At 44.0% G+C, this 17,394-nt stretch overlaps 2 protein-coding genes across 11 annotated transcripts in view; one reads left to right on the plus strand and one right to left on the minus strand.

Annotated features, from left to right (window-relative positions):
- The window catches only part of ABI1 (abl interactor 1), a 123,247-nt gene that overhangs the window by 27,155 nt on the left and 78,698 nt on the right, over nt 1–17,394 (minus strand). For 6 of the 10 annotated variants that reach the window (XM_089533414.1, XM_089533406.1, XM_089533404.1 and 3 more), the window contains exons 3-5: nt 16,110–16,286; nt 2,187–2,201; nt 1,396–1,496 (exon numbers count right to left, since the gene is read on the minus strand). In XM_089533414.1, coding sequence (XP_089389540.1) covers nt 1,396–1,496; nt 2,187–2,201; nt 16,110–16,286 — 293 coding nt within the window. The remainder of the gene's footprint in view (nt 1–1,395; nt 1,497–2,186; nt 2,202–16,109; nt 16,287–17,394) is intronic. The other 4 variants (XM_089533412.1, XM_089533409.1, XM_089533407.1 and 1 more) reach the window with 1 other exon arrangement.
- On the plus strand, nt 6,218–15,317 carry LOC149309985 (putative CENPB DNA-binding domain-containing protein 1). Its single transcript, XM_089532010.1, has 3 exons — nt 6,218–6,691; nt 9,913–10,352; nt 15,260–15,317. Exons 2-3 carry the CDS (start codon nt 9,922–9,924, stop codon nt 15,315–15,317), a joined length of 489 nt encoding a protein of 162 aa, XP_089388136.1. The 5' UTR covers nt 6,218–6,691; nt 9,913–9,921.

Here is a 17,394-nt window from a genome sequence, read left to right on the forward strand (position 1 = left end):
AAATATTAGAATGTTAAAAATGAGCAATAAAATTTAAATGGTACTAAAAAAATTAAAAAACACACATACCAAGGACTGAATGCTTACTGAAAGTATCTAAATACTACCAATGACAATGCCAAGTAGCACTCTCTTGGGCTTCCCCACTTCTAGACATACCCTTAGGAATGGGTGAAAATTTCATCTGGCATTTTTGAGCTTCTCAAAATTAACAGAATTCTTAGGATCACAGAGTTGGAAGAGACCTTAAAGGCCATCAAGTTCAACCCCCTGCCATGAAAGAATACACAAGCAAAGCACCCTCCACAGTTAAAAAAAAAAAGGTTAAGTAAGGCCCCATATATACAGACCAAAATAAAGCTGCTTCAGGCCACTTTGGAGGTATGCTGTTTAAATTATGCATGCGTCCTAGGAGTCTGGAAGCCATGCCAAAGCCACAATCCAGTCCTAAGGACTGGAGCACAACTTTAGCGCAGCTTCCAGACTCTTAGGACGCATGCATCATTGAAACAGCATACCTCCAAAGTGACCCAAAGCAGCTTTATTTTGGCCTGTCTGTATGGGGCCTAAATTTTTTTAAAAAAGTAAAGGTTGAGGGTTTTTTAATATATATTTTAAAAAATGCCAGAGAAAGGAAATGACAGATTTGCCATCCAGGCCCAGGCTCTTAAAAGCTCTTTTAAGCTCCTAAAATGCTGGCTTTGAGTCCCTGCATATTCAACTATGTCTGTGTTTCTGAATTAGGGTTTTCCTTGAATGGCTTCTCATTATTAACAGCGTCATAACAGACAGCTATCCATAGTGGGAATAGCTGTACTTACTGAATTCAGCAGGTTCAGCTGGGTGAAAATTTGGGATAATTGATTTTTTATAACTTTCGGGGGGGAATGCCTGATAGATTGACAGAAGCAAAAACAAACCAATTATGTTTATTTATATTCCACCTTCCTCCCAGTACAGAGACTCAAAGTGGCTTACAAATCTAAAACAGTCCAAGTTAAAAAAATATATAAAACAGGCAAAATACAAGTTTAAAAAACAATTAAACAGTTCAAACAATTAAAAGCATTACACTGGACAAGCTAAACATCTATGTTCTCACACTTGCTGAAGTTGTAAACACCACTTACTCTGGAAATAATCCCAGTGAAAGCAGTTGATTTTATTTAAAAATAAGGGCTTTTAGGACCAAGGCAACCATTTATTGAACATAAATTACAGCCTCCTTTAAAAAAAGGTCAATCCTAATGTTAACATTTCATATTGGAAATGAATGGCGCACAGTATTTAATAATAGAAGACAACAAGACCTCACATACTAGATAATGTTGATCTAAGCAATTAAAACTGTGTTCTTTGTCACCATAAAAGCAAAATGAGAAGTCTTATTCTTACCCCAGAGTTCCCCGGCCTGACATGGGAGGACTTGGTGGTTTTTGTGTAGGCGGATTTGTTCTTGACAAAGTGCCAGTTCTCGCAGGCTGATTGTTTCCGTGCTGAAAACCAGAATAATGCTTTAATTTTTTTGGATGGAAATAGCTCAGACTATATGTGAATGCAATGCTTCAGTACACTAATATGAAGTGAGGATTCCCAGACAGCTATTAAACCACAGCTTCTCCTATGGCATACTGGATTAAACAGAATAAGAAAAATCCATGTCTAAGCTTTTTATGCTCCCCCACACCCCACACCACCATTTGCAATTTTATATTCACAGTGAATGAATCCTAAGCTGCACTAAGCATAAATAATGGCTCAAGAACCAAACCTTATTTCAATGAAGGTTTTTGACTGACCAAATTTATTTTGTATTCAAGGTATACTAATTCATGTATTTAGTTGAGCTATCTAATTAGCACAGGCATGCAAGTATTTCGAGGAAACCTTAGCCAAAATTTAAGTCAGAGAGAGAAAAAGCATCTACTGAATCAAAGCAAAGCACTATGTATGTTAGAGAAGTTAAATGTTATCTATGGATAAATGCATGTGTCAATATATCCGGGATATATTAACTATCAGTTGGAGCTGAAATTGAGCATGTCTAAAATAACCTATAGGTGAAGAAAGAATAGAGAAGTACAGGAAAGAGAGAGCACTAGCTTTCATAGCTTTCAGGTGTAATGGCTCAGCAGCCTCTATTCTCATGGGGTGTGGTGGGTCAAATGAGAAATAACTCTTCTTACCTTGGCTTTTAGCCACTTACGTTGGCAAAAAGAAAAGGAGGAAGAAAAGTACAAATTAATGGCAAATCTATTACTCTCCATGGCAGGTTTATATACTAATGGTATAATACTGGCAGCATTTTTTTTTTACGTTTCATTGTAACTGACAATTACAGTCTAAGCACAGAAATAAACTTTTACTTTTACATAAAGCAGAATGGTTTTCCAAAAAAGGAGGCAAGTAGTGCAGATTTAAAAATAAATGACAAGGCTTCAGTGACTATGAAACGTCACTGAAATAGACATTTGACCAATACATTCATTTATAATAGCCTGCAAACACTTGAACCAGATGCAAGTAGATTGTGATGTGGGAGGAAAACCAGACCCCTTTAAAAAGGTTTTTGGTGCATGTCTGCCTAGCCTTTAATGAAATAAAATCCTTTTCAAAAACTGAGGTTATATGAAAAACACTCAAAATTTTCTTTCAGTCTGGTAACAATCAATAACCACAGATAAATCCTTCCATATGACTTGTTGGGAGAAAGGCAACTTTGGACCAAGGTATACACAGAATGAACTGGTAGACATTCCCATGATTCTAGCTGTCCTTTTGCCTGAGAATCCACCATCACAAACTCCAACACTCATACTAGAGGGAAAACATCTGTTTGATAAACTCAAGGGCTCAAAATAGTGTGCAAGCTCTCAAGTTCTCCAGAACTCTTTAATACTCAAATTAGTAAACAAACATCCCAAAAAGGGTGGTAACAGAAGAAAGGCAAATGTTCAAGCCACAGAGTCTGCATTAATGACAGTCTAAAGATGGAATTGTGGAACAGGCTGCAGACATTTACATTAAGCTTCACAAACTGATGAAATGATTTCACTTTTACAAGGGCTATGAGATTAAAGAACAACAAGCAATGGCTCATCCCATTTTTTACAATATAAAATGTAACCATTTTCATCCTTATCACTGAGAGACAACAGCCAGTGCCTTGCCAGCCTAGTTTGCACTAGCCATTCTTCATCTGGTGGTGAATTTTAATATTCAAAAACATGCAGGGATGTGTTATTTTTCAAATCTACCCTTCTACTACTGAGCTATGGCATCACTATTATACTATTTGCTTCCACTTTCTACATTATAGCTTATAAGAACTCTTATGACTGCAAAAGGTTTACTCTTGATCTTTCCTTTTCATTTGAGAGCTTTTGAGAATAAAACCCAGATAACAAAAATGAGAATATTAAAAGGTAGTAAGAACCAGTACAGTCCAGCAGCCAAAGTTTGTTCAGACATGAATTAACTAGGTAACTTCATTAAAATTATCTCTCCTTCATATGCCAGCCATATATAATGGGAATATTTCTGTCCAACCACACAGGAGCAGTGAGAAGTTGAAGTAGGATGGCTGGGCATTTTGAATGTCCATGATGCTGTGAAAAAACCAGGTATGACTAATGATTATTGAAATATATGCATTTACCATCTACAGCAAGACTCTTCACCATATGCATTTAAACCCACTTTAATTAATTATATCAATTATATTCTGGAAAAGCAATCTTCTTTGCAAGCAACATGTACTTAGAAAATTAGGAGTAATAAAGAGGGTTATATATCTATGCACACATTTGCATTAATTTATTTCACAAGAGATAACCCTGGGGAAATTCTCCAATAGCTAGCTAATATTGGAGTTGGAAGGTAGATTAGAGAAATCTTATATTTTCTGCACAGGAAGTCATGTTGTCCACAAATGTTGCATTGTACTAGGTAATCTTCAAAAAATTTAAAGAAATCTGTCTTCATGGGGGCTGCATTCAATGTCCTACAATTAAGTTCTTTTGGTATATAAAACATATTGCTTTAAAATAGGCCCTGAATAATGCTGCAGCAGCCAAACCGCGCAGCTCCCGCGCAGAGCAAAAAAGAAGCTCCATTTCGGAGCTTCTTTCCGCGGCGCACTGATGACGTAGCGAAGTGCCAAGGGCGCATTCGTGACGTCATTAGCGCTGTGACACGTCTGGACGCTATGCGTCCAGTACGTAAAGATGGTGGCGCCCATGTGGAAGGGGCGCCGCCATCTTGTACGTATTGTATACGTACTAGGGTTAGGGGGGTGCGGAAGCACCGCCCCTTCCTAACCCTAGTACGTATACAATACGTACTATATGGCGGTTTGTATCCCGCCTTACTTAGGGCCAAAACAGAGTAGCCAAAAGGGGGGGCATGAGGTCGCCTCTTGGAGCGCCAGATTGGGCCATGGCAACTGCACACCGCAACTCCAATCCAACTTTTTCCGGCACAAAAAGGAGTGGCAAAATGCCACTCCTTTTTATGCTGGAAAAACTGGCACCCTTTCCATCGCCACAGTAGCTTTTCAGCACCTGTGCGGTGTCTAAATGCCGTGTCAACAGAGCAGCAAAAAGCTGCCACTGTGTAAATGGCCGGGGCAGCTTCATAGCGGCTTCCTGCCGGCTTGGGGGCATGCATCGTGAGTATGCCACATCCTCAAGCCATCGGTAAGTCATAGTCTGTTTCGGACTTTTGTTTTCCTAAATATGCAAAGTGGGTTCAAATGTTAGCATAGCACCCTATAAAGACAGGTAATTATTATTACACCCAAGTTTTGGATAAGTTATATTTTTGGATTACAATGTAAAGATGCCCCCCACCATCATGCCCATTACTGTCCCCCCAAAAATAACTTGTTCAATCACTGATTAAACCAATATTGCAGAACAGGGGGCTGGAGGCAAGAGACAGAGTGCCCTGCAGAAAATCATAGAATCGTAGAGTTGAAAGAGACTGCTAGGGCCATCCAGTCCAACCCCCTGCCATGCAGGAAATATAAATCAAAGCATCCCCGACAGATGGCCATCCAGCCTCTGTTTGAAGACCTCCAAGGAAGGAGACAGAAAAGTTTCCAATGAGTTCATGGTTGGAGGTGACAATATCTAAGGAACCCCCCACTTGTGCTTAATTTTCTTAATGAACCTATCGTTCCAATACAGTAGTCCGTCAACATTCACTGGCGTTAGGAGCACAGGATCCCCATGAAAGTTCAAAAGGCACAAATAAGAAAAACACTATTTTTTTTAAATAGAGAACACCTATCTAGGAATCTCTATGTCCTCCACTGCAACTCTATGGTCAATATCCACTAAAAGTTGACTACAGAATTGTGCTGGAGTACCTACAAAAATGCCCAGAGAAGTGTTTTCTCTAGGAATCTCTAGGTCTTAGATCACAACTTTATGGTCAACCTCTGGCAGAGTCATGCTGGAGGACCTATAATTTCCTAGAGATAACATATTAATTAAATCTGTGAATAATTAAATCCACAAAAGTCAAAGTCACAAATGTGGAGGACCAAATGTAATAGAATTAACAGAAACAGAAGGTCCAAATGAGTGGCATGAGGCTGCGCCAGTGCCAGGACCACAGCACTGGTCCCAATCCAGGTCACCACCACGGTTCTGAACCAGGCCACCGAAAAGAGCAGATTCTATCCATTCCTTCTTGGCCCGGTTTTTCATTGGTGTGGCCTCGCCACAGATTCGGGCCACATTTGGGGTATGTGTCATGTAAACAGCACGCCCCAACAAGGCCTGATGCTGCATAATTTTACCCAGGTATTTTGGGCCCAAGAGGAATGGCATCCTTCCCTAAAGAAATAAAAAACAAAAATCCTACACCAAAAAAAATTCCATCATTTAGTAAACTCAAAAATCTGCTCCCAAACCATCTCAGATTTAAGATTTTCAAAGCTCAGTATCAGCTAATAAATTCAGATTTGGAAACAAACCAAAGAAGAGCCGGCATGATGATATTCTGCCACAGTAAACACAAAATTCAGGTTTACAAGTGAATGGAACACTGTGTTGTGTGGGATGTGTGTGTTATATTACATGTTATTTTCACACTTTGGCATATCCCCCTGTTGGAGAACTGTGGCACTGAGATCTGGTCAATCTTCTGTAGAGAGTTGCAATAAAATATAGTCAATTTTATAAGATCCTGAAAAATCAGTACCCCGGGATACGAAAGGACCGGGTTACGAATTTTTCGGGATACGAAAAATGCGGCTTGGAAAAAGCTGTCCCGGGTTGCGAAAGATTCTTCGGGTTACGCAATCCTTTTCGGCGCGAAATTCAAAAAATGCAAAGTGCAGCGATAGGCTTTCCAGGGATTTAAAGGGCTAACGGCTAACCCAGGGGGCTGGGTTAGGCGCGATTTTTGAATTTCGTTAGCAGCAGTGATTGGCTTGAGAAATCAAGCCAATCAATTGCATTGGCTAACGAAATTGGGGGGGGTGGCTTGCCTTGCGAAATAAAAGCCGGCTTCCATTGATCGGCTCCTTTGTCTGGCCCTGTGGACTGTGTGAGGAAGAGTTGATATTTGAGCTCTGACTCTTGGGTTCACTTGCGGTTCGGACTTTTCCTGGCTTTGGACTTTTGCTGCCTTTGCCAGGTGTATCTTCGGATCAAGACCGGCATCGGGAATTTCTCTACCGGTAGGTTGATGGATTTTTACCTTCTTCTTGTGGGGTGGGGTGGGCTGAGACAGTGTGACCATGCTTTTGCTCTGGGGTGCTGGGGTGCTGTTAATTTTTTTTAAATTTTTTTAATTTTTTTTTAATTTTTATTTTTTTTATTTTTATTTTTTTGGTGTTTTCAAAGTGTGGATTGTGGGTTTTGCTACACTACTGGCATGTTCAGATTTGTGGATGATGGGCTAGAGCTGCTGGGTTGCATTTTTGGGGGTTTTTTGCTGTTTGGGTAACATGCTCTGATGTGTGGATGATGGGTTAGAGCTGCTGGGTTGCATTTTTGGGGGTTTTTTGCTGTTTGGGTAACATGCTCTGATGTGTGGATGATGGGTTAGAGCTGCTGGGTTGCTTTTTTTGGGGTTTCTTGCTGTTTGGGTGGCATGCTCTGATGTGTGGATGATGGGTTAGAGCTGCTGGGTTGCTTTTTTTGGGGTTTCTTGCTGTTTGGGTAACATGCTCTGATGTGTGGATGATGGGTTAGAGCTGCTGGGTTGCTTTTTTTGGGGTTTCTTGCTGTTTGGGTAACATGCTCTGATGTGTGGATGATGGGTTAGAGCTGCTGGGTTGCTTTTTTTGGGGTTTCTTGCTGTTTGGGTAACATGCTCTGATGTGTGGATGATGGGTTAGAGCTGCTGGGTTGCTTTTTTTGGGGTTTCTTGCTGTTTGGGTAACATGCTCTGATGTGTGGATGATGGGTTAGAGCTGCTGGGTTGCTTTTTTTGGGGTTTCTTGCTGTTTGGGTGGCATGCTCTGATGTGTGGATGATGGGTTAGAGCTGCTGGGTTGCTTTTTTTGGGGTTTCTTGCTGTTTGGGTGGCATGCTCTGATGTGTGGATGATGGGTTAGAGCTGCTGGGTTGCTTTTTTTGGGGTTTCTTGCTGTTTGGGTGGCATGCTCTGATGTGTGGATGATGGGTTAGAGCTGCTGGGTTGCTTTTTTTGGGGTTTCTTGCTGTTTGGGTAACATGCTCTGATGTGTGGATGATGGGTTAGAGCTGCTGGGTTGCTTTTTTTGGGGTTTCTTGCTGTTTGGGTAACATGCTCTGATGTGTGGATGATGGGTTAGAGCTGCTGGGTTGCTTTTTTTGGGGTTTCTTGCTGTTTGGGTAACATGCTCTGATGTGTGGATGATGGGTTAGAGCTGCTGGGTTGCTTTTTTGGGGGTTTCTTGCTGTTTGGGTGGCATGCTCTGATGTGTGGATGATGGGTTAGAGCTGCTGGGTTGCTTTTTTTGGGGTTTCTTGCTGTTTGGGTGGCATGCTCTGATGTGTGGATGATGGGTTAGAGCTGCTGGGTTGCTTTTTTTGGGGTTTCTTGCTGTTTGGGTGGCATGCTCTGATGTGTGGATGATGGGTTAGAGCTGCTGGGTTGCTTTTTTTGGGGTTTCTTGCTGTTTGGGTAACATGCTCTGATGTGTGGATGATGGGTTAGAGCTGCTGGGTTGCTTTTTTTGGGGTTTCTTGCTGTTTGGGTAACATGCTCTGATGTGTGGATGATGGGTTAGAGCTGCTGGGTTGCTTTTTTTGGGGTTTCTTGCTGTTTGGGTAACATGCTCTGATGTGTGGATGATGGGTTAGAGCTGCTGGGTTGCTTTTTTGGGGGTTTCTTGCTGTTTGGGTGGCATGCTCTGATGTGTGGATGATGGGTTAGAGCTGCTGGGTTGCTTTTTTTGGGGTTTCTTGCTGTTTGGGTGGCATGCTCTGATGTGTGGATGATGGGTTAGAGCTGCTGGGTTGCTTTTTTTGGGGTTTCTTGCTGTTTGGGTGGCATGCTCTGATGTGTGGATGATGGGTTAGAGCTGCTGGGTTGCTTTTTTTGGGGTTTCTTGCTGTTTGGGTAACATGCTCTGATGTGTGGATGATGGGTTAGAGCTGCTGGGTTGCTTTTTTTGGGGTTTCTTGCTGTTTGGGTGGCATGCTCTGATGTGTGGATGATGGGTTAGAGCTGCTGGGTTGCTTTTTTTGGGGTTTCTTGCTGTTTGGGTAACATGCTCTGATGTGTGGATGATGGGTTAGAGCTGCTGGGTTGCTTTTTTTGGGGTTTCTTGCTGTTTGGGTAACATGCTCTGATGTGTGGATGATGGGTTAGAGCTGCTGGGTTGCTTTTTTTGGGGTTTCTTGCTGTTTGGGTAACATGCTCTGATGTGTGGATGATGGGTTAGAGCTGCTGGGTTGCTTTTTTTGGGGTTTCTTGCTGTTTGGGTGGCATGCTCTGATGTGTGGATGATGGGTTAGAGCTGCTGGGTTGCTTTTTTTGGGGTTTCTTGCTGTTTGGGTAACATGCTCTGATGTGTGGATGATGGGTTAGAGCTGCTGGGTTGCTTTTTTTGGGGTTTCTTGCTGTTTGGGTAACATGCTCTGATGTGTGGATGATGGGTTAGAGCTGCTGGGTTGCTTTTTTTGGGGTTTCTTGCTGTTTGGGTAACATGCTCTGATGTGTGGATGATGGGTTAGAGCTGCTGGGTTGCTTTTTTTGGGGTTTCTTGCTGTTTGGGTGGCATGCTCTGATGTGTGGATGATGGGTTAGAGCTGCTGGGTTGCTTTTTTTGGGGTTTCTTGCTGTTTGGGTAACATGCTCTGATGTGTGGATGATGGGTTAGAGCTGCTGGGTTGCTTTTTTTGGGGTTTCTTGCTGTTTGGGTAACATGCTCTGATGTGTGGATGATGGGTTAGAGCTGCTGGGTTGCTTTTTTTGGGGTTTCTTGCTGTTTGGGTGGCATGCTCTGATGTGTGGATGATGGGTTAGAGCTGCTGGGTTGCTTTTTTTGGGGTTTTTTGCTGTTAGTGTGGCATGCTCTGATGTGTGGATGATGGGTTAGAGCTGCTGGGTTGCTTTTTTTGGGGTTTCTTGCTGTTAGTGTGGCATGCTCTGATGTGTGGATGATGGGCTTCATTTGCTGCTTTGATTTCTTCATGGCTGTGCTGTTTTCAAAGTGTGGTGTGAGACTTTTAACACTTTGGCTATGGTCACATGTGGCCAGAGACTCTCACCATAGGGTGGCATTTTCTGATTTGGGGGTTTTGGCCTTATGGGCTTGTGTTCTTGTGTGCTTTGGCCATGCCTGTGATGATTTGAGAGTGTGGGGTGGGACTTTTGCAAGTTTGGGCCAGAGAGTGTGACCATGGGGGTGGGGGTGGTTTCCAATTGTGGCTTTTGCTCATTGCCTGTGCCTTTTGTCCTTTTTAGGCTTGAGCTATGGCTCCCAAGCCAAGCGGTGAGAAGAAGAAGAGGGCTCCCTTGTCCTTGGAGGACAAGAAGGACATCATTGCCAAGCACGAGAGGGGCGTGCGCTTGGTGGACATTGCCAAGGAGTATGGACGCAACCCATCGACGATTGGCACTGTCCTCAAGCAGAAGGAGGCCATCAGAGCTGTTGTGGCTCCAGCGAAAGGCGTGACGACCATCGCCAAGCAGAGGACACCGAAGCATGAGGAGATGGAGCGCCTGCTTCTCCTCTGGATCAAGGAAAAGGAGCGAGTCGGGGACACTGTGACCACCTCGGTCATCTGCGAGAAGGCCACCGCCATCTACGAAGACCTGGCCAGCAAGGAGGCAGGCGAAGGAACTTCTTCGCAGGAGGAGCCAGCCACCCCGGACTTCAAAGCATCACGTGGCTGGTTCGACAGGTTCAAGAGGAGGACCGGGATCCACTCTGTCGTCCGTCACGGCGAGGCGTCCAGCGCAGACCACCAGGCCGCTGAAGCATTCGTCGTCGCGTTCAAGGCCATGGTGGAGGAGGAAGGCTACGTCCCGCAGCAAGTCTTCAACTGCGACGAGACGGGCCTCTTCTGGAAGAAGATGCCTCGCCGCACCTACATCACCCAGGAGGAGAGGAGACAGCCAGGCCACAAGCCAATGAAGGACCGCTTCACACTTGCGTTGTGTGCCAATGCCAGCGGGGACTGTAAGGTCAAGCCCCTGTTGGTGTACCACTCCGAGAATCCCAGGGCGTTCAAGGCACACAACATCCAGAAGGACAGGTTGCCAGTGATGTGGCGCTCCAATGGCCGCGCATGGGTGACACGCCTCCTTTTCGTCGAGTGGATCAACAGTGTCTTCGCCCCGACAGTGAAGCGGTACCTGGAGGAAGAAGATTTGCCCCTGAAGTGCCTCCTCCTCTTGGACAATGCTCCTGCGCACCCGCATGGCCTGGAGAAGGACATCCTCGCGGAGTTCTCCTTCATCAAGGTCCAGTTTCTGCCACCCAACACGACCTCCCTCTTGCAACCCATGGACCAGCAGGTGATCGCCAACTTCAAGAAGCTGTACACCAAGCACCTCTTCAAGCGTTGCTTCGATGTGACCGAGAGCACACAGCTGACCCTTCGTGAGTTCTGGAAGCAGCATTTTGACATCGTGGTGTGCATAAAGATGGTGGACTTGGCCTGGCAGGCGATCACCAGGCGCAACCTGATTGCTGCATGGAGGAAGCTGTGGCCTGATGCTTCTTCCTTGGAAGGGTCACAGTCCGAGGGTGCTGAGCCAGGTGAAGAGGAAGAGGTGCACGAGATCGTCTCCATCGCGAGGTCCCTGGGACTCGACGTGGACAACGAGGACGTGGAGGAACTCCTCGAGGAGCACAACGAGGACCTGACAACAGAGGACCTGAAGGCCTTGGCGGCGATGCAACACTCGGCCGTGGACGAGGACGTGCTCCACTTCGACAGGGGCCAGCAGGAGGAGGCTGCGGGGGCATCTTTGCCAACGGCAGACATTAAAGACATTCTGAGGCAATTCCACAATGTGGCTTCCTTTGTGGAGAAGCACCACCCTGAGCAGGTGCTCACCAGCCATGCCATTGCCCATTTTGATAATGTCTGCCTTAGCCATTTTAAGAACCTGCTTAAGGGCCGGCAAAAGCAGACATCCTTGGACCAGTTCTTCCCTAGAGCGGGAGAACCGTCTTCCAAGAAGGCAAAAGGTGACCCTTAAAAAAAAGGTGACCCTAAAAAAAAACACCAAATTCTTTTTTAAAAAATGGTTAACTTTGTTAAATTGGTGGCATTGGCTAAATTGGCTGAATTGGTTAAATTGCTTGAATTGGCTAAATTGGCTGAAGTGGTTAAATTGCTTGAATTGGCTAAATTGGCTGAAGTGGTGAAATTGCTTGAATTGGCTGAAGTGGTTAAATTGCTTGAATTGGTTTAAATTTGGCTTTTTGGGCTGCCCCTCTCCTCCTCCTCCTCCTCCTGCCTCACTCCGAGATGCCAGGACCAGATGCCAAGACCAGCAAAGATAAGAAAAACACTTTTGTACTGTATGGTCATGGGTGTGATGATTTGAGAGTGTGGGATGTGAGGTTTGCATGTTTGGCCTTGATTTGATGTGGGCCAGAGAGTGTGACCATGGGGTGGCATGTTCAGATTTGGGGTTTCTGGCCTTTGGGTTTGGGTTCTGGGGTGGCATGGTCATGGGTGTGATGATTTCAAAGTGTGAGATGTGTTTGGCCTTGATTTGATGTGGGCCAGAGAGTGTGACCATGGGGTTCCTTTTTTAGATTTGTGGTTGCTTTGGTCATGGCTGTGATGATTTGAGAGCAGCTCCTCCTCCTCCTTCCCCTGCCTCACTCTGAGATGCCAAGACCAGCAACACTTTTTTTCTTTATCCTTTAGAATGGGCCTTACCATGGGGATGCATGTTCAGATTTGGGGTTTCTGGCCTTTGAGTTTGGGTTCTGGGGTGGCATGGTCATGGGTGTGATGATTTGAGAGTGTGGGATGTGAGGTTTGCATGTTTGGCCTTGATTTGATGTGGGCCAGAGAGTGTGACCATGGGGTGGCATGTTCAGATTTGGGGTTTCTGGCCTTTGGGTTTGGGTTCTGGGGTGGCATGGTCATGGGTGTGATGTTTTCAAAGTGTGAGATGTGTTTGGCCTTGATTTGATGTGGGCCAGAGAGTGTGACCTTGGGGTGGCATGTTCAGATTTGGGGTTTCTGGCCTTTGGGTTTGGGTTCTGGGGTGGTATGGTCATGGGTGTGATGATTTGAGAGTGTGGGATGTGAGGTTTGCATGTTTGGCCTTGATTTGATGTGGGCCAGAGAGTGTGACCTTGGGGTGGCATGTTCAGATTTGGGGTTTCTGGCCTTTGGGTTTGGGTTCTGGGGTGGCATGGTCATGGGTGTGATGATTTGAGAGTGTGGGATGTGAGGTTTGCATGTTTGGCCTTGATTTGATGTGGGCCAGAGAGTGTGACCTTGGGGTGGCATGTTCAGATTTGGGGTTTCTGGCCTTTGAGTTTGGGTTCTGGGGTGGCATGGTCATGGGTGTGATGATTTGAGAGTGTGAGATGTGAGGTTTGCATGTTTGGCCCTGATTTGATGTGGGCCAGAGAGTGTGACCTTGGGGTGGCATGTTCAGATTTGGGGTTTCTGGCCTTTGAGTTTGGGTTCTGGGGTGGCATGGTCATGGGTGTGATGATTTCAAAGTGTGAGATGTGAGGTTTGCATGTTTGGCCCTGATTTGATGTGGGCCAGAGAGTGTGACCTTGGGGTGGCATGTTCAGATTTGGGGTTTCTGGCCTTTGAGTTTGGGTTCTGGGGTGGCATGGTCATGGGTGTGATGTTTTCAAAGTGTGAGATGTGTTTGGCCTTGATTTGATGTGGGCCAGAGAGTGTGACCTTGGGGTGGCATGTTCAGATTTGGGGTTTCTGGCCTTTGGGTTTGGGTTCTGGGGTGGTATGGTCATGGGTGTGATGATTTGAGAGTGTGGGATGTGAGGTTTGCATGTTTGGCCTTGATTTGATGTGGGCCAGAGAGTGTGACCTTGGGGTGGCATGTTCAGATTTGGGGTTTCTGGCCTTTGGGTTTGGGTTCTGGGGTGGCATGGTCATGGGTGTGATGATTTGAGAGTGTGGGATGTGAGGTTTGCATGTTTGGCCTTGATTTGATGTGGGCCAGAGAGTGTGACCTTGGGGTGGCATGTTCAGATTTGGGGTTTCTGGCCTTTGAGTTTGGGTTCTGGGGTGGCATGGTCATGGGTGTGATGATTTGAGAGTGTGAGATGTGAGGTTTGCATGTTTGGCCCTGATTTGATGTGGGCCAGAGAGTGTGACCTTGGGGTGGCATGTTCAGATTTGGGGTTTCTGGCCTTTGAGTTTGGGTTCTGGGGTGGCATGGTCATGGGTGTGATGATTTCAAAGTGTGAGATGTGAGGTTTGCATGTTTGGCCCTGATTTGATGTGGGCCAGAGAGTGTGACCTTGGGGTGGCATGTTCAGATTTGGGGTTTCTGGCCTTTGAGTTTGGGTTCTGGGGTGGCATGGTCATGGGTGTGATGTTTTCAAAGTGTGAGATGTGTTTGGCCTTGATTTGATGTGGGCCAGAGAGTGTGACCTTGGGGTGGCATGTTCAGATTTGGGGTTTCTGGCCTTTGAGTTTGGGTTCTGGGGTGGTTTGGTCATGGCTGTGATGTTTTCAAAGTGTGGGCATCGATTTTTGCAAGTTTGGCCTTGATTTGATGTGGGCCAGAGAGTGTGACTTTGGGGTGGCATGTTCAGATTTGGGGTTTCTGGCCTTTGAGTTTGGGTTCTGGGGTGGTTTGGTCATGGCTGTGATGTTTTCAAAGTGTGGGCATCGATTTTTGCAAGTTTGGCCTTGATTTGATGTGGGCCAGAGAGTGTGACTTTGGGGTGGCATTTTCAGATTTGGGGGTTCTGGCCTTTGAGTTTGGGTTCTGGGGTGGTTTGGTCATGGCTGTGATGTTTTCAAAGTGTGGGGTGGGACTTTTGCAAGTTTGGGCCAGAGAGTGTGACCATGGGGTTGCTTTTTTAGATTTGGGGTGCTTTGGTCATGGGTGTGATGATTTGAGAGCTCATCCTCCTCCTCCTGCCTCACTCTGAGATGCCAGAACCATCAAAGAGAGAAAAAAACTTTTTTTCTTTATCCTTTAGAAAGTTTAGAATGGACCTGTCAGTCATTGTTAAGATCATTAGAAAGTTTAGAATGGACCTGTCAGTCATTGTTAAGATCCTTAGAAAGTTTAGAATGGACCTGCCAGTCATTGTTAAGCTCTTTAGTGCCTCAGGCAACTTTGTATTACATTGTATTGTAGGGTACTTAGCTTAATAGGCCTCTATTGTGACTTTGTTTTGACTTGCAGGTTCAGTCTGAGGTCATGGAACGCATTAGTTATTTTCAATGGGAAAAGCGCTTCGGGTTACGAAATTTTCGGCTTACGAAAGGAATAGCGGAACGAATTAATTTCGTAACCCGGGGTACCAGTGTATATCATTTCTGCTTTTTCTTCTTTCCCTTAAAAAAAGGGGGAAAATAAAGAATCTAGTGATTGTGGAGAGAGAGATTCACATTATTCTGACATGGGTTTTCTTGTTTTAATATAAACATTCAGGGTTGTCATTTTGTTGTTTTTTTTAAAACACTGCAAGACAGTCTCTTTTAACATGCATCCGAAATCATTCAAATAGCACTTACATGCATTCAAGTAAACATCCTACATAAATTGCTCTGTGGGAGGAGGGAGCTCTGCCAATGTGGACAACTTCCTTGTTCCCCTTCTGCCTCCATTTTTGCATCAGATGCCACACAGAGAAGATAAACACAAATCCAAAAGCCATAGCAATGCCAATTGGTTAGCGCAGCATAGCAGTCACCAAAGGGTTAGTCTTTATTTTACCCAGATGTCTAATGATAGATTCTGCCATAGAGGCAGTAAGAAACAAGATGCGGTATTAATTTTTTTTTAATGTAAACAAGAATTTTGTTTGGGAAAAAAAATAAGGATGGAAAATAACATTAAACAATTTAATTTTCTTTGTAACTCAGTGTTATATTTATCTCGTTCAGAGGTACAGTAGTAATAAACCATGTCTCATCATTATGGGGACAAATCACAACCATCCCCAGTTGTAGCACTCCCTACTATTTCTCTGATGAAGCCACGAAAAATTTGGAAGCTCTTACTTCAGTTTTATACTATTCACAGTTCAGACCAAACCCAGACAAACCACAATGAACCTTTGCTATGGTCAGTTAGTTAAGGAAGCTGGACTGTTTCAATAACTCATAACTAGGTCTAGCCAGAGTTTAGGGTTTGGACACAATGCTAGCTTATGTTTAAATGAGAATATTGTTTCCCGTAAAATCTGAACCACATCAAAGTCTTTGATATTTTTTGTTTTGGTAATGTGATGGATCCTTTAAGAGATGATTTGGCACATGAAAGATGAGTTATGTTCACAGAGACCAGGGAGCGAACCTTTAGGTTCAGAAAGGCTAACCACTTTTTTAAGTGGTATCAAATTGAGTTACATTTGAACAGTTCTTTAACAGCTTAGAACCAGTTTAGAGAGACTACAATGTAACCTTCTAGTACTATCTGCTACTCCAAATAATTGAACATGTTTGTGACAAGAACACAATTCTTACCTTTACACCATGGCCAACATCATCCAACACTGTGTAGTCTATAGGTTTTCGAATATACCTTACAGGACGCTCCATATTGGCTGGAGCAATGATTTTGTGTGTTCTGGATGTATTTTTATTGGTTGTCAAAATGCCAATTTCTCTTCGGGCCACCTTCTCTTTATGTATGTCCACTGTCTGCAAAGAAAAAAGTGACATATTTGTGCTTAAATGTGAAGCAAACATTCAGTCCAAAAAATTCTTATTTAACAAACCAGTGATATTTTACCCATGACAAAAAACATACACTGGATTAGTTTTTTGTAGGTTTTTCAGGCCATGTGGCTGAGTTCTGGAAGAGTTTATTCCTGACATTTCACCTGCATTTGTGGCTGGCATCTTTAGAGAAAATCTTCCAGAACACAGCCACATAGCCCGAAAAACCCACAAAAAACTATGGATGCCAGCTGTGAAAGGCTTTGAATACACTGAATTTTTTAAAATTATATTTTTGCTATGCCCTTCATTCATTCCTCTGTATTAATCTGACTTAAAGCCCTGGAGCATTCAGTATTTTTAAAATGCTGAGTTGCTAATATGTTGATCAGCATGGCCTTAATCTAATTGAGACATGGAAAGAAACTGTATGTAGAATAGTTATCTGAGTGTGTTCTAAAACTAATTTTCTAAAATGGTCATGTAATTGCAAGACACCTAGTCTTTTCGTGCTCAGATGGATGTCCTTTGACCCATGCAATTATGGTGCAATTAGGGTTACAGGCTTACACCTTTCTGCTTATGGAAAGAGAAAAGAAAACACAATAGCCCACATAATGTTATGTTATAAGGGCAATTTGACTTTGGGAAGTGAGCTGGAAACTCCTCTGAACCACAAGACAGTCAAGAGATTGAGCAATATGTTGCAAACAAGAAGGAAACAGACTGAACAGAACAGAAATTAGAAGAACCTCCTCTGGAACTAGAAAAAATTGTAACTAAAAAACCCAAGCTGAAAATGTAATGTAAATGATGCATATGGACCTACATCTTGAAACCATATAATTTCTTTTGCTGCACAAACTGCAAAGAATATTGAATTTCAAACCCTTGTAGATTTCTAGTTACAGGATAAGAATACAGCAATGTGGATCCCAAGTGGAATTAATAACTATGCGCAGCATGCCCAGAGCACAGAAGATGAATATTTGGGCAACACCATTAAATGACTGTTCCTTTCTGAGCCTCCTACCCCCCCACTCCCCATTCAGCCCTTTTTCTTCCAATTAAAATTAAATTGGGTAAGATA

The sequence above is a fragment of the Sceloporus occidentalis genome, unplaced genomic scaffold, assembly GCF_023333645.1.
Source record: "Sceloporus occidentalis isolate IW3139 unplaced genomic scaffold, rSceOcc1.0.p SCAF_7, whole genome shotgun sequence".
NCBI classification, from domain to species: domain Eukaryota; kingdom Metazoa; phylum Chordata; class Lepidosauria; order Squamata; family Phrynosomatidae; genus Sceloporus; species Sceloporus occidentalis.